The 22,364-nt window shown below is 35.5% G+C and overlaps 1 protein-coding gene and 1 long non-coding RNA gene across 4 annotated transcripts in view; one reads left to right on the top strand and one right to left on the bottom strand.

Annotated features, from left to right (window-relative positions):
- Positions 1-22,364, top strand: part of RTKN2 (rhotekin 2) — an 82,338-nt gene that overhangs the window by 41,418 nt on the left and 18,556 nt on the right. Inside the window, exons 7-9 of the mRNA XM_055274428.2 lie at positions 9,768-9,862; positions 14,931-15,037; positions 15,978-16,109. Coding sequence (XP_055130403.1) covers positions 9,768-9,862; positions 14,931-15,037; positions 15,978-16,109 — 334 coding nt within the window. The remainder of the gene's footprint in view (positions 1-9,767; positions 9,863-14,930; positions 15,038-15,977; positions 16,110-22,364) is intronic.
- Positions 1-22,364, bottom strand: part of LOC129480539 (uncharacterized) — a 30,140-nt gene that overhangs the window by 2,437 nt on the left and 5,339 nt on the right. For 2 of the 3 annotated variants that reach the window (XR_008657076.2, XR_010120481.1), the window contains exons 2-3: positions 14,048-14,153; positions 5,153-5,285 (exon numbers count right to left, since the gene is read on the bottom strand). This is a non-coding gene — a long non-coding RNA (uncharacterized lncRNA). Of the gene's footprint in view, positions 1-5,152; positions 5,286-14,047; positions 14,154-15,897; positions 16,087-22,364 lie in introns of those variants that run through there. The other variant, XR_010120480.1, reaches the window with a different exon arrangement.

The raw sequence follows: 22,364 nt of genomic DNA, 5'->3' as shown, positions 1-22,364 counted from the left end.
ACACTATATGGTAGAAAAGTTACATTTTTCCCTCACTTTCTCATATGAAAGGCAAAGATGTTCATACACAGTCATTTCTTTTTAGAAAGCTTTTCAGAAACATTTTTGTAGTTTCATGCACCTTTACAGCATGTAAAAACAGTGAATGTACTTCTTAAACAGTTTAAAACTTCATTGTTTGGCCACGAATACTCAATTTTTAATTTCTGTAATTTATTACTTCTGTGACCCAAGAGAGATTAATTTACTCTCTGAGTTTTTGTTTTTCCTTCTGTAATAATAATACATAATAATATCTCAACTCCATAGGATAATTACAAGATTTAATAATTCATGGATTTGGTTTATAAAGGAAGCATTTTGTAGTAAGCTCTGTTACCATTATGGTTACTATTTTTACTGTTCCCGGACCAGTGCTTTTTCTAGGCCTTTTTTTTTTAAACTCATGCTAAAACTTCACAGTTTAGAAACTTGACATAGGATTATAAAATGTAGCCACATTTTTTCATTTAAACTACGTTTATAATTTTATAGGAGATCATTTAAATGATGTTAGAAACTATATTTAAGGCTGGGGGCAGTGGCTCATACCTGTAATCCCAACACTTTGGGAGGCCGAGGCAGGCAAATTGCTTGAGCCCAGGAGTTCATGACCAGCCTGGGCACCATGGTGACACCCTTCTCTACTAAAAATACAAAAAACCAGCCCAGCTATAGTCCCAACTACCCAGGAGGCTGAAGTAGGAGGATCACCTGAGCCTGGGAGGTTGAGGCTACAGTGAGCTGTGATCATGCCACTGCACTCCAGCCTGGGTGACAGAGTGAGACCCTGTCTCAAAAAAAAAAAAAAAAGAAAGAAAGAAACTATATTTAATCTATATTTCTTTTTGAAGCCTAGAGGAATTTTTGAGAATAAATTATTGTGCATTAAGTTCTTTTTAATAGACAGTCGTATAGATTTTGGAGTGTCTATTTTCCTGTTCAGAATTTTTCATTCTATTTGGTTTATTCTTGAGTCCAAACACTAATTTTCTTTATGAACATTTCCCCCTTGAATCTTGCATGCCATTTGTTTATTTGATACCATTAAAGTTGGTCAAAAGATAAAATAAAACCTTTAACAACATTTCACAAATCATGTCCTTCTAATACCAGCAGTCTGTTGACACTGTAGTATGAACCCAAAGTCTACTAGGTTAACTCATAGCTCAGGACTACTCTTACCTGATGCTTCCTTAACTGACCACTTCAGCACCATGGTAGGAGTTTAAAAATCAGGAGGCATAAGGGGATCAATTTTGTGTATTTAAGTGATCTAGGTCGATGCGAAGATTTCTAATACAGCTTTTAATCTTTAACCAAAATGGACACATATAAAATGATAAAATTTTCCCTAGTAATATGATATGTGACCAAATATAGCCGTTCTTCCTGACAAGAGTGCATTTTTTAGACTACCATTTAAAGTAGCCATTTTTTTCATAACATTCCTCTTCCTCCAAAAAAATGTTGTAACAATTGGCCTATTTGATAGAAAAAAAATGTAGCTGATTAAACTTTTGGGAACTCAATATTAGGGTTGGCTAAAAGGAATGAGTGTAATGTTTTAGAAAGAAAATGTTATCCTGACAAGAATGTTTTAAAAGTGAGGTCACTGTTGGTTTTGGAAGCACTGGCATTGTAGTTAGTCATGTTTTAAAAATGAAGCAACTTGAAATATCATAAAGTATTGTTTGATCTGAAAGAAGACAGTGAACATTTTTGGTAATTTTTAGTAGGCTCCTTGATAAGATTCATCTATTCATTTTATTGTGGAATTTAGCTTACTAAAATTCCTTTAGCCAGATTTTCCCAGTGCATCTAATAGCTGAATTAACTATTTTATGCTCCTTAATAACTATTTTAGTATATTATTCTTTAAATATACATCATTTTAAGCAATCATCTTGTAAAATTCAGCATGGTTATTTTCTCGACAAAAGATGTATTGTTTCTTAAAAATAAGTCACTAATACTACATTTTATAATACATTTTAAATATGATTAAAGTTATAAAATGTGTATCCAAACACTTGTTCAGAATACATGGATTATTTATGTTTTGAGGAACGAGACTGTTAAAGATTTGGTGATGTGACAGATAATACAGTTTGTAAACATAACTAAGAAGTCACTCAACTATTGTATATAATTAAATCATTGTAGAAATGATTATTCAGCAATTATGTCATTTGATAAATTCAAAGGTTAATAGGTCCTTGCACTCAAAATTCTTCCAGTTTAGTAAAATGTAGTCACTATTTGTTTTAAAGGAAAAAGTATCTTAAACTATTTCTTAATGAGTTATAAAGTCAATATAATACACTGGGGCTCAATGAGTTATAAAGCCAATAGGATACACTGGGGCTCTCTTTCCAGTATACCTCTTGCAAGCTACAGGCAAGTCAGTTACATTCTCTGAACATCAGTTTCTTCATCTGAAAATGTGGAACAAAATACCTGCCCTGCCTACCTCTAGCAGTTTTTTTGAATCTTAAAAAAGATGTTGCTTGTCAAAGTGCCTTAAACTGCACATAGAGATGAAGTATGACAATTGCTTTGCATGCAGTTGATTCCTAGGGGTGGTTTTCATCCTGTTATCACTTAACCACATTAATCATTTTGTTAGAAAAATAATAGGCCCAGTGCAGTCGCTCATGCCTGTAATCTCAGCACTTTGGGAGACCGAGGTGGGTGGATCACCTGAAGTCAGGAGTTTGAGACCAGCCTGGCCAACATGGTGAAACTCTGTCTCTACTAAAAAAAAATACAAAAAATTAACCGAGCGTGGTGGCGAGCGCCTGTAATCCCAGCTACTTGGGAAGCTGAGGCAGGAGAATCACTTGAACCCAGGAGGCAGAGGTTGCAGTGAGCTGAGATGGAGCCATTGCACGCTAGCCTAGGCAACAAGAGCGAGACTCCATCTCAAAATACAAAAAGAAAAAGAAAAAAAGAAAAATAATAGAAACTTGGAAATAGAACCTAGAAGGAAAAAGTTACTCATAGTTTCTAAAACAAATACTTTTTATCATTTCAAGCTGATATTTTACTTTCAGGTTTTTAAATGTCTAGCTTTGGGGGATATTTAGATAATTATACTGCACATTCAACTTTCTTCAGAATTTATTACAGAGTCTTTACATAATTACTTTGATGGCCATATTATCTGTTAGTTGGCTATATCATAGTTTAACTGTTTTTAGAGGAGGCTATCAATTTTTTTCATATTGTTATGTGTCATTCATTGGAAATAGAGGTAAATATCTTACATATTAACCTTAAAGTAGTTAAAAGATGTCTTAGTCACAATCATTTCTTAAGGCCCAAGAAAAAAATTTAAACCTATAGTTTGGTTATCACATAATTTTAGTCAATTCTGCCACACAAATTGCCTTCTAAACATGCCATCTCTCCAGTGCACCCAGTACAGATGCAGTGAATAACATAGTTTCTTCTTGTGCACACTAATAGCAGTGTTTAACATTCTACAGTATATTGAAATGACTCTTCCTAAAGTGAAGACTACTCAAATGTTTTTAGTGGTAAATGAGAATAAATTACAGTGTCACTCCTAAAAATAAAACCCAAAAGTGTCTTCATTCTCTTTCTTTCTGTATCCTACCATTTCAGATATTTTTCTTGATAGACTTAACATACACGTGTTAAGAATAATACAAGTATTAGCCCATCTAATACCTTGACCTCTCAGTTTCATGACCTTGCACCAGTAATCTTGTCCTCTTTCGATTCAACCATCTACCCCGTGATTGTATTCTAGATCTTGTCATTACTAGTAATTGCATGTCATCTGTAATCTTTGTAGTAGGTATCCCACTCTCTCCACCATCTCCCACATTTCCAGTTTCTTCCCTTCATTACTCTGACTCCAACTTAGCTTAGAATACATAATTTACTGTTTTATCCTTTCCTAGCATCTCTCTTCTTTTGTCAGACTTGCCTTGGAAAAACTCCAACCTTGGTTAACTCCTACTTTTAGCTCCTTTGCACTCATGAGGAATAGATGAAGAGGCAAGAGAAGCAACAGTTATACTTCCTGGTCTCACTTGAGATACGTAATCCCTAACCTTAAGCGGGTTCTCAGTATGACTGAGCAATTCTACTGTTTCTATAGTCTTCTACTTTACCTCTCTTCAAGGTAAGTATTTCACATGTTCTCCTCTTTAACCGCCAATATCCTCTCTCTGCCCCTCATTCATAGCTGATAACTTTGTTTCATATGTCATTGATATTACTGAAGTAATTGGAAGAGAAAAATATCCTCCATCCACCAAATCTGCCAGCCTACCCACATCTGCCTCAGTGTTTGCTGTTTCCTTTCTTGTGAACTGCCTTCACCTCATCTAAGGCCTGTCTACTTGTGCACTAGATCCCACTTCTCAGTTACTCACAGTAGGCTTCTGCATGTTTCCTCCCCTCCTATCCTACATCACCAATTTAGTACAGCATCATTTCTGTATACTTATAAACATGCTGAAATACCTTCAGTTTCATAACTATCCTTCATGGAAAATAATTTTTTATTTCATAACTATCCTTCATGGAAAATAATTTTTTATATTCCTATCTCTACTTCCTCTTCTGCCATTCTCTGTTGAACCATTTCAGTTGGCTTACCTCATGTTACCTCCATCCCGTCCTACAGAAACTACTCATCAAGGTCAACAGTGATCTAATGTTGCCACACTTGTCAGTTATTGGAGTTCCTCTTCCTGGACCTTTTGGTATTAACACAATTGATCACTCACCTTGAAATACTATTTTTATGTGCCGTCTAGAATACCACTTTCTTGATTTTTCTTCTACCTCAGTAACCATTTATTCATTGCCTGTCTCCTCTGTTCATTGCTCTTCATTTAATGGAGTGCTTGTGTCCCAGTATTTGGTCCTTGGACTTCACCTAACTAACTTTCATTAAATTTCATGTATATACTGATAACTCCCAAATTTATATCTCCAATACCTATTCCTCTTCTAACTCCAGACTCATATATCCAGTTGCCTGGATGCATCTAGATACTGAAAACAATCTCAAATAATGCACCTAGATATCAAAAACAATCTCAAACTTATTTGCCCCAAACTGAATTCTTACCTCCTGTATCTGTTTCTCTGTCAGTCAGCCTCATTTCAGTTAATAACAATTCAATTTTTCTAGTTGCTTGGATCAGAAGCCTTGGAGATGTCTTTAATTCTTTCCTTGTTCACGTCCTGTCTTTGCACTGAAACTTAGAGAATATATCAGGAATCTGAACCATTTCTTACCACCCCACCACCCCCATTCTATTCCAGGCCTGCAACAGCTTTTGCCTGGTCAATTGCAGTTGCCTTTAGTTGGTGTCTTCATTTTTCTCTCCTGGCCTCTGTAGTCTGTTCTCCACACAGCAGCCAGAGGGATCATTTAATTTTGATACAAGTCAGATCATAGCACATGACTCTGCTAGGAACCTACCATTTGCTGCACATCTCACTCCAAATCCAGTGCTCCTTACCATGCCCCACCAGGACTGTGGTATTGACTGTCTGTCTGCCCCCTACTTACCTTTTGGACATCTCAAATCACTCTGCCTCCCTCACTGTACTCCAGTCACACTGACCTCCTTGTTTGTCAAACACACCTAGCATGTATTCACCTTAGCCTTTATATGTATTGTCCTCTGCCTGAAATACTCTTCCTTCTGTTGTTCTTGTGGCTCCTTTCTTCCTTTCAGGTCTTCACTCAAGTGTTACTTTTGCAGATAGGCCTTCTTCTCCTTTGGCCATCTGAAATAGCACTCTCCCCTGACCTTAATCCCTTCACCATGCTTTTCTTAGCTTCAGGGGCCTGATACAATTATATATGTTTCTATCTTTCTTCCTGTATAAGAGAGGAAAAATAGATAAATATATAAATGTATGTTTACATATTTATACATTCTCCTCCCCCATTTCATTGATTGTTGTAGTTTTAACACTTGGAACAGTGCCTGGCAAATGCAGGCACCCCACTTATTGTCAATAATCTTTCTTGAAAATAACATATTCTGCCCTAAAGTGCTCACAGTGAGTCTACTTCCCATTATTTTAAGTGGGAAACGTTATAATGTGTTATCAACTTTAAACCCCCATCTAGTTATTTTTTTTGAGACAGAGTCTCATTCTGTTACTCAGGCTGGAGTGCAGTGGCACGATCTTAGCTCACTGCAGCCTCCGCCTCCTGGGTGCAAGCGATTCTCCTGCCTCAACCTCCCAAAGTTCTGGGATTATAGGCGTGAGCCACCATGCCCGGCCTGCTTTGATTCTTTCTCCACAGTTTTCTTTAATACTTCAACTTTTTTGGGATTCATTATGTGAACAATAGGGAAAAATAAGAGCTTATTGTGAAAGACACTATAGAAACTTGTTCAGAATAAGTTAATAATAGCACAGAATGGCCACTTGTCCCTCTCTTAGCTCTAGCAGCAGTAAAGATTTGTTGATACATAGTGAACTTTTGAAAAGCCTAAGTGTGAGTCTGACATTATACCAATTCAGAATGTAACTCGAAAATGTACTCATGCATTGTTTTGTTTAAAATGTTATGTTGAAATTTGGAGACAGAAATATAAATTTTCCTATATAAACATTGACCAAAAACACTGGGTATAGAGAGTTATCTTTGGTCTGTAATGACTATATAGTAAAAGCCAAAGGCATTCTCCAAGGGAGTAGTATTCTATGAAGTATGCTATTATTTATTGAAGTGCATGCATACATTGCATACTTACTAAGTGTGTGCATACAGAGACTTTATTAAAGATTTAGTAAGAAACAAAGGAGGTTTATGAAACATTAACACCTAGCACAATTAATATAAATTCCCATCAGACATCACTGTCTTCTATATCTCTCTTTGTCTCTCTCTCTCTTTTAATATACTCGTTGATGTTTTGAGATTTTACTGATTTGGAAAAAAAATCAAGAAAATCATGAAAAAAATTAGGATTACTAGCTTAGAAAATACAGTTGTTGCTGGGTGCGGTGGTTCACACCTGTAATTCCAGCACTTTGGGAGGCCAAGGCGGGCGGATCACGAGGTCAGGAGATTGAGACCATCCCGGCTAACACGGTGAAACCCCGTCTCTACTAAAAATACGAAAAATAAGCTGGGCATGGTGGCAGGTGCCTGTAGTCCCAGCTACTCGGGAGGCTGAGGGAGGAGAATGGCACGAACCTGGGAGGTGGAGCTTGCAGTGAGCCGAAATCGCGCCACCGCACTCCAGCCTGGGTGAGAGTGAGACTCCGTCTCAAAAAAAAAAGAAAATACAGTTGTTACTGAACATAAATTGACTTTTTATCACCACGAAGTGCCAGGATATGAAATTCATCACGAGAAATTCTAGGTATTTTGGTAAGAGTGCTATTTTAACATAAGTACCACAAAGGGAACTATAATGAAAAAAAATGGAATGAGTGTAATGAAGTCCTCCATGTTCTCACACTATAGATAAAACCCTCAAATCTCTGATGTAGATAACCAGAAGAAGGAGATTCATTCTGTGAAAAATAAAAAAAGTTGGATGCTAAAGTGGTAAGGACAGATTTGAATCACTAATATGCTATTACAATAAGAAGAGTCACACATGAATTGCACTCAACTTTGATTTGTGTAGAGATGACTGGGCATTTTAAAGGAAAATGAGGAAATTGGGAGAGGTTGAGTCAGGCTCAGAGTTAGCTAAGTGAAAAGTTCCAGATAGTGGGAAGGGGGGATTGGTTCATGTGGAACCCACCTGGGTGTTCTAGCTGGTATTTATCAAAATTAGTCTCCTACCGTCTCACAGAGACTGAAAGACAAAGGCCCTGTTTTCAGCTCTTGGTTGGAACAAACAATAAATTCTTTTGTCAGCCTTGAGTTTTCTCAGGCAGGCACTTTAAGAAGACATCTTAGGGATGCAGGTTAGAGCTGCTAGAAACAATGCTAGTGTTTGTTCAGGTCCTTAGAGGCCAAGGTTGAGGCTTAGTTGAGTAAAGGACTCAGAGGATCGTGGCTAGAGTTTGGTCAAAAAGACAGCCTTTGTCCCTAGGAAATTAATATAAATCAGACCCTATCATTCCACTTTTTATCAACTTTCCTATTACACTTAGAATTAAATCCACCCCTCTTCCAGGCCTCACAGAGCCTCCAGGTGAGCTCATCACTCCCTGTATTTCCAGCCTTGCATTGCACCATGCTTGCTGCTTGCTTGCTGTGCACCAGCCACACTGGTTTTCCTTCAGCCCTCCCTTTGCACATACTCACTCTGCTTGGAATGTTTTCCTGCATTCTTTGCTTGGCTAGATTCTTTTATGACTGGGTAACTGTTACCTCCTCAGAAAGTCCTTCCCCAGTTCACCAACCTACCACAGGTCCTCAGTTTTCTCATCTCATTTGTTTCTTTCATAGAAAAAGTTGCATTCCAACTTGCAAATGCTGGTATTTGGTTTATTCCTCTGCCTACTCTTTTTTTCATTCTGCCTGCATCAGAATGTAATGCTGGATCTTGTTTACCATTGAATGCCCATCACCTGGCATTGGACTTGGCACATTTTAAGTGTTCAGTAAATATTTATTAAATGAACGGGACCCCTTCAGAGAAACATTTGTGTGAATTAAAACAAATAATTTGCAGATTTTTATTGACAAAGTATAGAGATAAACTTGCTAAGTTAATAACTTGCATTGTTGAAAAATGTCATCTATTATATCTACATTTTTTTCTTTTTTGTAGTAACACATTCTTAAATATATATTCAGAGGCATTAAGTACATTCATATTGTACAAGCATCACCACCCTCCATCTCCAGAAGTTTATCATCTTCTCAAGCTGAAATTCTGTACCTATTGAACACTAATTCCTCATTCTATCCTGGCAGCCACCATTCTAGATTCCATCTCTATGAATTTCACTACTCTAGGTACCTCTTGTAAGTGAAATCATATGGTATTCGTCCTTTTGTGACTGGCTTATTTCACTTAGCATAATGTCTTCAAGATTCTTCCATGTCGTAGTATGTCAGAATTTTCTTCTTTTTTAAGGCGAATAATATTCCATTATGTATATGTATGTGTATCTACACACACACAAACACCCCACATTTTGTTGATTCCTTCATCCCTGGATAGACACTTGGGTTTCTTCTACCTTTAGGCTATTATCAATAATGCCGCTGTGAACTTGGGTGTACAAATATCTGAGTCTCTGCTCTCAGTTCTTTTGGGTATATATCAGAGTAGCATTGCTGGATCAGTACTTTTTTCTTATTTTTTGAGGAACCACCAAAATGTTTTCCACGGAGGTTGTATCATTTTACATTCCGACCAGCAATGTACAAAGGTTCTAGTTTCTCCACATACCAGCTAACATGTGTTACTGTTTTTTTGTTTGTTTTACTAATCTTAATGAGTATGAAACGGTATCTCATTGTGGTTTTGATTTGCATTTCCCCAATGACTAATGATACTGAGCATCTTTTTATGTTTTGTTGACCATTTGTCAACAAAAGAGAAATAGACATTTCTCTCTTTGGAGAAATGTAATGCGTCAGAATGTAATGCTGGATCTTGTGCTGTCTTTGGAGAAATGTCTATTCAAGTCCTTTGCTTATCTTTAAATCAGGTTGTTTATTACTTGTTGTTGAACATACAAATATTTTGTATAGTAGTAGAAATACAAAAATACTTAAAACATGTCTTCTTTCTTACTATTAGTGGTGTAAAGTATAATTTGCTAGCTCACACTACCCTAACCTTGGAAAGTGCTGAGGATAATTTCAAGACCCATAATCTGTCTATTAATGGAAATGGTAAGTACAGTATATATTTTACTTACTACATATATTGTGTCTATATTTCTAATTATAGCATGTTCCCCTCAAGTGGATATAGGCTTAAATAATGGAGACATGAGTGATTCTGTTGGTTCTTTCAAATATATCTGTCCCTCTTCCCCAAAGGAGAAAAGTTTATTTTCCTTTCTCTACACTGAGATGTGCTTGCAAGGCTTAGTGGGAAAAGAACGGTCTCGGGTATGCTCAATCCTTGTTTTTGACTTGGAATTTATGACTTCACCACTCTTCTAGCTGGAAATTAAAGACCTGACTTATTTTTAAATTTGAAATCAAGGAAGCCAGCCTTTCTGTTAGTAGGAAGCAGAGAATGTAAGAAAGAGAAAGTAGGGTTAAATTATCTTAACCTTTTTCTCTTTGGATGGCAGTAGTAGTTATAGTTTATCCAAAATAAAGATATAGGAAACTGAAGAAGGGGTTTAGGTCATTAGGAAGATTTGTAAAACTTAGCATGAGCACTTGCTACGCTCCCAGGTTATTTTACTCATGATGAAAAAATATGGAGCAGTGCTGGTAAGGCAGTTTAGAAGTATGATTTGGGTTATTTACTTCTGTTCATTTTCTCCAAGCAAAATAAATAAAAATATGTGGTAAATGTCCTAATTATACTTACTGTTGTAAGGACTGTGGCTCTGTACTGATAAGATTGATAATGTTATACCAATATTTTTTGTTTCACAATGAGAAATTATGTTAAAAATAGGGAAAAGTTCATGAAATGTAAATATGTAGTTTAAAAAATAATTATGAGGCTAGGTGTGGTGGCTCATGCCTGTAATCCCAGTTCTTTGGGAGGATGAGATGGGAGGCTCACTTGAGCCCAGGAGTTTGAGACCTGCCTGGGTAACATAGTGAGACCCTATCTCTACAAAAATAAAAAAAAATTAGCCAGCCATGGTCATGCGTGCATGTAATCCCAGCTACTCAGGATACTGAGTTAGGAGGATCGCCTGACCCCAGAAGTTCAAGGCTGCAGTGAGGTATGATTGTACCACTGTTGGCCAGCCTGGGCTACAGAGTGAGACCCTGTCTCAAGAAATAGAACATGTCAAGAAATAGAACATTACTACCACTCCTTTCCCTCAGTTAACCCTAGGTGTACATATGTCTCCATTTTTATGGTATATGCTTCCCTGCTTTTCTTTATGGTTTTATTAATACCATCTTTGTGTGCTTCCGTAAATAGTATAATTTTGCCTGATTTGAACTTTGATATGGAATCATGTTGTCTTAGTAATTTGCTTTTTGTTCATCTTTCAGTATGTATGCTTTTCGTTACTTATAGTATCTCATTGTATGATAATATGTATTTATCTCTTAGACTGATTTAATTATTCTTCATAGTTACAGGGTTCTTCAGCTTTTCTATTTCTTGGGTCAGTTTCAATAAGTTATGTTTTTATAGATATCTACCCATTTGATCTAAACTTTGAGATTTATAGGCATTAAATTTTCTGTAATGTCCTTATATCTATTGAATTTCTGCAGCCTCTGTAGCATTGTTCCCTCTTTTCCATTCTGATATTTGCTTTCTGTACCATCTCTGTTTTTTAATTCTCATTCTTGTAATAGATTAGTCAGTTTTATTCATCAGTGTGTTCCATATTTGCTAATTATTTGTTAGAAGTAACGATTGTAGTCTGTATACTTTATATTACTACAAGAGGTGTGATAAAATCTCCTTCTGTGATTGTGGATTTTTCGACCCATAGTTATATCTATTTTTACTGTATATAATTTGAACCTTTGTTATTTGATGCATGTACGTGTTTAAATTGTGTATTTTCTTCTTTTACCTCAAACTGTACTTATTTTTATGTTACAAACATGCCTCTTCAAACAGCATTATATTGGATTTTAATCTTTCTCTAATTTGACAATCTTTTTTTTACCGAAGCTTTTATTCCTTTTGTATTTAATATCAAATAGCTATATATTTGGGTTTAAATCTATGATAACCTGTGTTTTCTATTTGTCTCACCTATTCCATGGTTATTTTTTTTCTTGCCTTTTAAGGCAACTTTTCCTTGTTTGAATTAAAGCTATAAATCCTTTTTCTCGTTTTTTAGAATTTACCCCTAAAAATTTCATTAATCATACTTATTAAAAACTAAACTTAAAAGATAGTTTTGTGCTTTTCTCAGACAATACAAGGACTTTAGAACAGTGAAACTCTTTTCCCTAACCTATGTGCTATTGTTATATATTGTAATTCTTTTTTTTTTAGTACTTATTTAGATTTAATACTTATTTAGATTTACCTACATGTTTCTATGCACTACTTGTATCTTATGCCTTGCATCTGGGATGCTTTTCCCTCTGCTTGAATTATAAGCCTTAGAATTTCTTTTAGTGAGTTATGCTGATATCAGACTTCTTTTTCTTTTTGTTTATCTGAAGATGACTTTATTTTGCCTCATTATTGAAGATATTTCTTAATTCTGCAGTTTTAATTTTCTCTTGAATATTGAACATATAATTCCAATATTTTTGGCTTTTATTATTTTATTATAAATGTTGTAAATCATTTGCCAGTGTGTCACCACTATGAGTGTAATCTTTTTATTTCTTTTTGCCTTTGGTTTTCTAAAATTTTACTATGGTATAATTAGGTGTAGAGTTTATTTATGCTGCTTGGGGTTTCTTGAGCTTCTTTACATTGTTGATATGTTTCATCAGTTTGGACAAAATCTCACTTATCTATTTGAAACTGCCTCTGCTGTTGTGTAGCTTTTGTCCTTTTTGCATGCCTGTTAAACCTATGTTAGTCTTTTTCATTGTATCCTTCATGTTTCTTACTCTTTATGATGTACTTTTCAACTAACTTACGGATATTTAGAACATAAGCTATTCATAAATCTGAGATTGCCTATATAAAGAAGTTTGCTTTCAAACTTTTAAATTTACAAATCAGAAAGTTGATTTCCAATGTGTTACTGAAATACATGCTTTTACAGAATTTTCATTTCATTTGCTGCCTGTTTTAGGAAAGACAACTTTTGTTTATTCGTGTTTGCATTTTGGAATTGTATGTATTATGCTTGTGCATTTATTTTTCCCAGATTAAGCCCCTTATTTCTAAAATATAGCAGCTGTAAAAATGTATTAATGAAAAAGATTTGAATAGTCTCAGAACATTGTTGTGTGCTATTCTGTAGTAGAATCTTGGGTAGGTAAGTTTAATACTTTTTGGTTTTACTACAAACCTTCGCTGCCTTGCATGTATATATTAACTATTTATACAAAAAAAATTCTAGGGTAATTAAAACTTTTAGGTAAATAATAGTTATGGCCAGTAGCTAGCCATTTTGTAGGCACTACCAACAGGGCACAGCGAAAACTTTAAAAATCATTTTTATGTGGTCCAGTGTGAACTAAGGGCCATATGTTGGGTTTTTATTTATACTCTGATGCCTAGAATAAATTATTTAGTGCTTTCCTCCATATAGATAGGTAGTACACAGGTAGGTATCTTCATTAAAGGAGTATCTTAATGTTTTTTGAAATAACTTTTTTAAACAATGTCAAACTTCCAGAAAAGTTGCAAGTTGAATGTCAAGATTTTTTTTTTTAATCAGAGACGGGTATCGGTATAACTCCTGGGTGCAAGCACTCCTCCCACCTTGGCATCCCGAGTAGCTGGGACTACAGGCACACACCACCACACTCAGCTTAAATGTCAAGATCTTTTTTTTTTCTCAAAAAAAATATGAGAGCAAGTTGCTTACATGATAGTCTGTACCCCAAAATGTATTAATACATATTTCCTACTATCAGGACATTCAGCTACATCATCATCACTCTTGACGTCAAGAAATGAATACTAATACATTACCACCATCTAATCCTCAGAGTCCATTCAAGATATTGCCCATTGTCACAATAATGTTCTTTATAGCAGAGGGATACAGTGCAGAATCATACAGTTCATTTAATTATCATGCTTTTTAATTTTCCTTCAATCTGGGCTAGTTCTTCATTCATTGGGCTCTAATGTTCAATGTGAGGCTCCTCTTCCCAGCCATACCTCTTTTACCCTGCTTGCTCAAGACGGAGTCCCAAATCTAGGCTGTGCCCCAGTGTCGTCACCCTCTCAGCCCCTTCAGGTGCTGATACCTCCTGCAGGCGGCCCCTGCTACTCACCATTCTCATTCTGCCTGTCTCCATCATCCACTTCTAGCACATCACAGCTCCTTCTCCAGTCCTGGCACAGATGTTCATGTTGGGGGCTCTATCTAATGGCTTATGACTGATTGTTCAGCAAGAGAAGGGGAGGAGGAAGGGCCAAAAATGTTAAGTTATCTTAAGTTCTCTGAAATAGTGTTTTTTGTTTTTGTTTTTGTTTTGCTTTGTTTTTGCTCTGTTGCCCAGGCTGGAGTGCAGCGGTGCAGTCTGAGCTCACTGCAACCTCCGTCTCCCGGGCTCTAGCGATTCTTCTGCCTCAGCCTCCCAAGCAGCTGGGACTACAAGCATGCACCACCATGCCCAGCTAATTTTTGTATTTTTAGTAGAGACAGGGTTTCACCATATTGGCCAGGCTGATCTCAAACTCCTGACCTCAAGTGATCCGCCTGCCTCAGCCTCGCAAAGTGAAATAATGTTTTATTCAGAGGATCACTTTTCTAATTATTATAATGAAAATCAGAGCAAAAAGTAGAATTTGACAAACATAAATTACTTTATTAGAATGTTTTTATATTAAATGAGATCACTTATATTCTCTGAACAACTTTCATTGAATAATTAAAATCAAACAAGAGACTAAACAGTTCATTTTTATTCAGGTGATAGCATGCTATAAACTGTCAGTTTAATATTATCCTGTCCTTTCTATTCTCATATTTGATTTTCTCACTAAATATGGCACTGGTATTTGGGTAGGATAAATCTTTACATGAAACTAATTCTAAAATATGTTCTGTACAAAGCAAAACAAAATTGTAAAAAGAGAAAAATCAAAATGTATGATGACCTTAAATAAACTTATATTTATAACTTGATTTTTTTTTCTTTCTCCTTTAAATAGAGGAGTCTTCATTTTGGCTTCCCCTGTATGGCAACATGTGCTGCCGACTGGTTGCCCAGCCAGCTTGTATGGCTGAGGATGCATTTGCAGGATTTCTTAATCAGCAGGTTAGAGGACTTTAAATATCCTACAGCGATTGTAGCTCTACTTTAAATCTTAATATACTGGCAGTTGTTTCACCTTCTGATATTGAGAAGTATTTTTTAAGTCTTTTTTTAAATGTCAGTTTTCTAAATGTTATCAGATATAAACTGTAGGGGGTGCGGGGTTAAAAGAATGACAAGGCAGGGAGGGATCTACTGCAATGTTGATGGCTAAGGCACTACCTCTCCATGCTCCTCTGCTTCATTAATAGCAGCAACAGGATAATCAGCAACAGAGGGCTCCTTGTGGAAACTGATGAGGGCTGCTCAACACCTTTCACATAAAGGTCTTTCTGGCAGACAGCGTTTGGCACGGTTTAGGACTCTGAGCTTCCAAAGCTGCCTGCCTCTGTGCCACCTACTGCTGATTTATTTATAACCATAGTTATTTATATTCAGTAAATAATTAATTGTGAACTTCAATGAATCAATAGCTTTTTCTAAAAGATTCCATTAGGAGGAAGGAAAATTTGCATTCTTAAAGGATAGTTGACATTTTCCGATGCTCTGAGAACAGTAAGGGAAAATAATATTTTGAACATATAGAATTGTTTTTATAATTTTCCTGAGTCATTTGATGAATTGCTATAGAATTCTAAGCACTAATTTTTAATCGACTAGCTTTTCTAAAACACCATTGATCTATGGTTTTATGTGTGTAAAAGTTAGGTGGTAATCGTTGCCTCCATTTCACTTAATGCCTTTAAGAATTCCAAACTTTTCTTCTCTGATATTAACATACTCTTGGATTTGGGGCAATTAACCTTTTGTATATCAAATTAATGGATAATTCCATCACATTTTAAAAATTCTAAATAACTAACCTTGATAAGTATTTTGATGAATTGAGTTAAAGTGATAATAACTTAAAATTCATAGTCTCTTGATTTTTTTTTTTTTTCAGCAAATGGTAGAAGGTCTGATTAGTTGGAGAAGGCTGTATTGTGTTTTGCGAGGAGGTAAACTCTATTGTTTTTACAGTCCAGAGGAAATTGAAGCTAAAGTGGAACCAGCTTTGGTAGTACCCATTAACAAGGTAGAGGAAATGCTATTTTGAGAAAAAAAGATACATCTTAGGAAGTTTGTTTTTGTCTGTGCAGTTTACATTGTTGTTGTCTTAGAAATAAAAGAGAAGCACTGGTAAAAACAGGTTACTTCATAAATATGATTTAATCTATTTCTGTTTTTCTATTAGAGCTTATCTGTTATAAGAAAATGTGTATTTCCTAAGAAAACATAGTAATGGACATCTATACCAGTAAATAGGTTTTAAAGCAGAGAATGTAACTCCACGTTAACAGTATATTTAAATTTTTTATGAATTTATTTAAGAGATTAAACATAAATTGTTAGATCATGTTGTAATGATGCTGTTTCTAGTTAGTATTCAAATGAAGCCATAAAAAGACATTCTTGACTATACTTTCTGATTTCCTATGGGATTGATGGGCAATTGTCCAATCTTCTGTCAGAACAGAAAAGCCTGCCAGTCCATTTAGAATAGTTGAGCGCTTATACTGCATTTAAAAAGTAGTACCACACGACCTAGAGAATTTGTCAAGTATATATATACTGGTTTGATACAAAGGAGACTATTGAAATCTAGCTACAATTTTTTCATCTGGAATCCTATAGGAAAACTTCAATATAAGGCAGACTTAGTTTCTTCTACTTCACAGTCGTAAATTTAGCTTTGTCTATTATTCAAGTCTAGTGTTGATTAGGGGATTTTTCTTTCCTCATTTTTTAGAGCATTCCTACTCTAGAATAAATGCATTTCTAGACCGAAATATCATGGTTTTTGCCTGTGGGCTGCCCCTAATTGTTTCTAGTTATTCTACTTTGCTTGTCTTTGGTGTGGTTGAAGTGTGTGATAAAACATGAGACATCGTATTTGTTCTCCTTATCTTTGAAATTATCCTTTAAAGAAGAATGTAAAGTTGTATGTCCTTTTATATAATAGTTGTATTCCTGAAAACCCGTAGGTACCAGTCTACTAATCTGTAAAGACTTGAGTTTCATGATCTTCTCCAATAATAACATTTTTGTCTATTTCTATTCCGCTTTTAGAAATTACACTGCTTTTTACTTACAGAAAGTCTTTTAGTGAGACCTTTTATTATATAAATTCACCTAATTTAACTTCTGTTTAAACTGTTTTGACAAATCAAGGACATAATACATCAGTATTATAATGAATCTATTTTGGCTTAGAAAATTCGGTTTTTGAAATACATAATTTTATTAATGAAAAATTGACATGCTTTTTTCATTACTTGCCAACTTTTTATTTTGTTTGGTTTATGCAGTGTTGTATTTCCTGCCGCTTTTTCACTTTAGTCTTTTGAAAATTTCAGATGGAAAAATTGAAACAGAATAATGAACACCTGTATACCATTCATCTAGATTCTTCAGCTGTTGTTAACATTTTGCCACATTTGCTTTCTCTCTAGTTAAAATTTTTTTTCTGAACCATTTTAAAATCAGTTGCAAACAACATAACATTTCTTCTCTGAATATGTTAGCATATTTCTCCTAAAACCAAGGACACTTTTTCGTAACCATATTATTGTCATGCTCAAAAAGTTTATTGTTGATACAATATTATCTAATATACAGAAGAAATTGCTCTAATTGTCCCCAAAATATCCTTTCTAATTTTTATTTAGTGTTTGATCCAGGACCTTATCAAGGATCATGTACTGCATCTGGTCAGCATTTCCTTTGATTCCTTTCATCTAAATTGTGCCCTTCACCTCCTGCCTTTATTTATGCCTTTCATTACATTGACATTTTTTAAAAGTCCAGGCCAGTTTTCTTCTTAGAATTTCTCCAAATCTATACGTAACTAATTATTGCACTAGATTCGGCTTAAATAATTTTGGTAAAAGTTCTTTGTATATGATTATGTCTACTTTGGCTTTTACTAAATAGCTGAGGAGTAAAAATGAAATCCTACTAATTTTTTTCTTATATTTTATACCATAGAATATTCAGTCATAAAATGTAATCTAAACAAATGATATTTTTAAAGTCATTAGTTTTATTTGAAGACAGTCTTGAAGGAATTCAGCTTGCCTTATCTTAGCCCTTTAAGGTAGGCAAAGCAGCTATGGCAGCCCTGTTTTACAGGTATATTATTTCTTTTTTTTTTTTTTTTTTTTTTTTTTGAGACGGAGTCTCGCTCTGTCACCCAGGCTGGAGTGCAGTGGTGCAGTCTCGGCTCACTGCAAGCTCTGCCTCCCGGATTCACGCCATTCTCCTGCCTCAGCCTCTCCGAGTAGCTGGGACTACAGGCGCCCGCCACTATGCCCGGCTAATTTTTTTGTATTTTTAGTAGAGATGGAGTTTCACCGTGGTCTCGATCTCCTGACCTCGTGATCCGCCCGCCTCGGCCTCCCAAAGTGCTGGGATTACAAGCATGAGCCACCGCGCCCGGCCTATATTATTTCTTTTACAAGTGAAGAAATAGTCTCAGAGATCAGATAGAACTTTCCAAATTAGTAAGGAAAATTATATGGCTCACCCTTTTCCTAATGAGTAGGAAAAAATAGATAAAAATTCATGGACTGTTTTTGCTATTTCCTCATAGGCGTACTGCTAGACTAGATTTGGAAGGCAAAATTAGACTTTTCCCTCTCTTTATATCACTGTAAATAAATTTTGAAAGTTAAAAAGTAGCTATAAAATGAGGTTCTGAGGATGAAGCCACAGTAGACTTATAGGCGATGGCTTAGGCATGTGTGTGGACACTTTACGATTTAAATTTAAGAGAACATTTATAATAAAACTGTGTTATTGTAGTCAGTGTGTCTGTATTTTCAGTCTGATGACAAGGATCTAATTCCAGAAAAATGGTGACAATGTTTATATGGCCTGACTAAATTGACCTATTTTAATTGATTTACTTTTCCTTGTGGTAATAAAGGCTGATGGCGAGGTGACTAATGAGATTTTGTAGTCAATCAGTGGCATTGTTAAGATGACTGAAATCAGCAGACTTAAAATTCCAGTGTTTCTTCCACAATTAGCCATTACATATCACAGGAAAATTATTAATTTAGTAATTTGTATAGATTTAGCCTTATACTTGGAGACAATGTGAGCTACATTTGACCTTGAGGACTGGTGAGTTAATTATCTCTTCCATTGTACATAACTTCTGTGTAAAATACAAAAGAGCATTTTAAAATTAGACATGAAATAAGAGTTAAGGTTGGAAAGATATATTTATTATTATTATAGAATATAAATAAATATAATTTAATTGTTAATCTCAAAGATGAAACTGATGACAAAGTATTCTGTTTTCCTTCTTTGCAATATTGCCATCTTAATTTTCTCCAGTATAGGTTTCCTGTGTTTTTCTCTTTAGAAGCCTTTTTCTCTTTGTAGTTCTTACTTCTACCTCAGGCTTCCTTTGAATTTTTCCATTCACCTGAAAACTTCCCTCTTAATAGTGAATTCACTGATCTCCTTATTGAAAAAATCAAGCACTATCCCAGTCAAGAAATATATTTGTTACTTCCTAAAACATGACTGTTATGTAATTATTTTTCCATTTAAAGTAATTTTTGTAATAGTTGAGCACTATTCTCAACTTACAAAATGATTCAAATGTACAGAAAAGTTGGAAAAAAAAAACAAACTATACTGGTGGCCCATATACATACCACCTAGACTCAGCAGTTAACATTTTGTCATATTTACATTATCTCTTTGATTAAATCTATATTTTTTGATGACCCATTTGAACATAAGACTTTGATATCATGATACTTCATTCCTGAATACTTCAACATGTAACTCCTATTAATAAAAATAGGGACCTTTTATATATATATAATCATAATACCATTATCACAGCTAAGAAAATTAAAAATAACTTTTTTATGTCACCTAATGCTCAGTCCATATTCAGATTTCCCCGTTTTCCCAAAATGGCCTTTTACCTCAGGTCTTCAGTCCAGGATTATTCAAGGATTACGCATCCTCGACAATTCTTCTAATTTGTAAATGAGGTCTAGAGGCTTGATTGTATTTATGTAAAACATTTTTATTAGAATATTTTATGGTTGATGACAGACAAGTACTTTATAGAGCCTCCCGTTAGGAGGCTCATGATGTCAGGTTGTCGCCACTACTGGTGATGCCCTCTCTCCAACATAAAGTAATCTTCCCTCTTTACGATTACCAAGTAGCCAGTGAGGAGACACCTTGGCAATGTGTGACTGTGTTTGTTTTCTAACAATCTTTCACATAATGGTTTTAGCCACCTGTGATTATCTTTGTCTAAATCAGTTATTACACGGGAGATTCTGGGTGATTTTCTCATACTACTTTCATTCTACATATGTCCTTCCTTTTGGCATTCTTTTTGTAAAGAAGTTTTTCATATCAACTAGGGATGAATTACAGTCTCTTGTGAAAAGGCAGGATAAATACTTGGTATCTTAATTGCCAGTTTTCAGGGTAAGAAGTTGGTGTCATGTATTGGTATTGCAGTGGTATTGGTAATATATATTGGAGTTGATATTACTCCCTCCAGGGGTAGCAGATGAGTGTTATCTTCCTCCCTCCCCTACCTTCACTGTCTTATATAGTGATAAATTCATAGGTTTTTGTCTATTCAGTGTTTTAAATTACTTGGTTTTTAAATCTAAGTTAGATATTTTGATTGTTTTTCTCTTACCTTGCAAATTTGTAAGGGAGACATGCTATTAGCGTTTTCTGTTTGTTTGTTTGTTTGTTTGTTTGAGACAGGGTCTGGCCCTGTCTCTCAGGCTGGAGTGCAATGGTGCCATCACAGCTCACTGCAGCCTCCACCTCCCAGACATAAGGGATCCTCCCGCCTTAACCTCCCTAGTAGCTGGGACTACAGGTACATGCCACCACACCTGGCTAATTTTTGTATTTTTTGTAAAGACAGGGTTTCACCATGTTACCCAGGCTGGTCTCAAACTCCTGGGCTCAAGCAATCTGCCTGCCTCAGCCTCCCAAAGTGCTGGGATTACAAGTATGAGCCACCATACCCAGCTTCTTAGTATATTCTTTTTTTTTTTTTTTTTTTCCTATTTAGTTGTTTATTTATTTTTGAGATGGAGTCTTACTCTGTTGCCTAGGCTGGATTGCAGTGGTGCCATCTTGGCTCACTGCAACCTCCACCTCCCGGCTTCCAGCTATTCTCCTGCCTCAGCCTCCTGAGTAGCTGGGATTATAGGCACCTACCACCATGCCCAGCTAATTTTTGAAGTTTTCGCTGTGCCCTTTTGGTAGTGCCTACAAAACGGCTAGCTACTGGCCATAACTATTATTTACCTAAAAGTTTTAATTACCCCAGAATTTTTTTTTTTTTTTTAGTAGAGACGGAGTTTCACCATGTTGCCCAGGGTGGTCTCGAACAGTGTATTCTTAAATAAACAAAGGATAAAAACCAGTTTGGTATTTTCTGATACAGCAGGTAAGGATCAAATAAAACTTTTAAGAATAGTGTTTCTTGGCTGGGTGCGGTAGCTCACGCCTGTAATCCCAGCACTTTGGGAGGTCAGCACGGGCAGATCACGAGATCAGGAGATTGAGACCATCCTGGCTAACAGGGTGAAATCCCATCTCTACTAAAAACACAATTAGCCAGGCATGGTGGCACACGCCTGTAGTCCCAGTTACTCGGGAGGCTAAGGCAGGATAATTGCTTGAACTTGGGAGGTGGAGGTTGCAGTGAGCCGAGATTGTGCCACTGCACTCCAGCCTGGGTGACAGAGTGAGACTCCATCTCAAGCAAAAAGAATACTGTTTCTCTTTTAGTGTTTAGTATATTTCTAATGGTTGGTCTCTAAGATCTTTAAGCTTAATAATGTTAAACATTAAATACAAATCAGAGTTTTTTGTCTTTTGGTTGTCTTTCTTCTTTTCTCATGAAAATAATTTTCCTTAATGCTACTTAAAAATTATTTGAAAACATAAATTTCACAGTTGGTAAGGTATATAAATAATAGTTCTGTTATTTAGATCACAGGATCTGTTCTCAAGCTATAATTCTTGTCCTTCTAAATGGCATTTCTTGTAAGGCTAAGTTAGTTCATTAATTTTCATAGGGAGCTGTCTGTGGAAATAGTCACATTAAGGGAAGAAAAGCCTAAAAGCTATTCCCCTCCCATTGTCAATCCAAATTTGAAAGGGTGATTTACTTCAAAGTGATTGCTTCAAATTCAGAAAACTTCACAAGAATGTTCTTGAGCAAGACATTCTCAATAACAGGTACTTAACTGAATTTCCTACACATTATAGAAAG

Source organism: Symphalangus syndactylus, chromosome 4, assembly GCF_028878055.3.
Source record: "Symphalangus syndactylus isolate Jambi chromosome 4, NHGRI_mSymSyn1-v2.1_pri, whole genome shotgun sequence".
Taxonomy (NCBI): Eukaryota; Metazoa; Chordata; class Mammalia; order Primates; family Hylobatidae; genus Symphalangus; species Symphalangus syndactylus.
The sequence above is the reverse complement of the archived record's forward strand: the minus strand, read 5'-3'. Positions and strand labels throughout refer to the sequence as shown.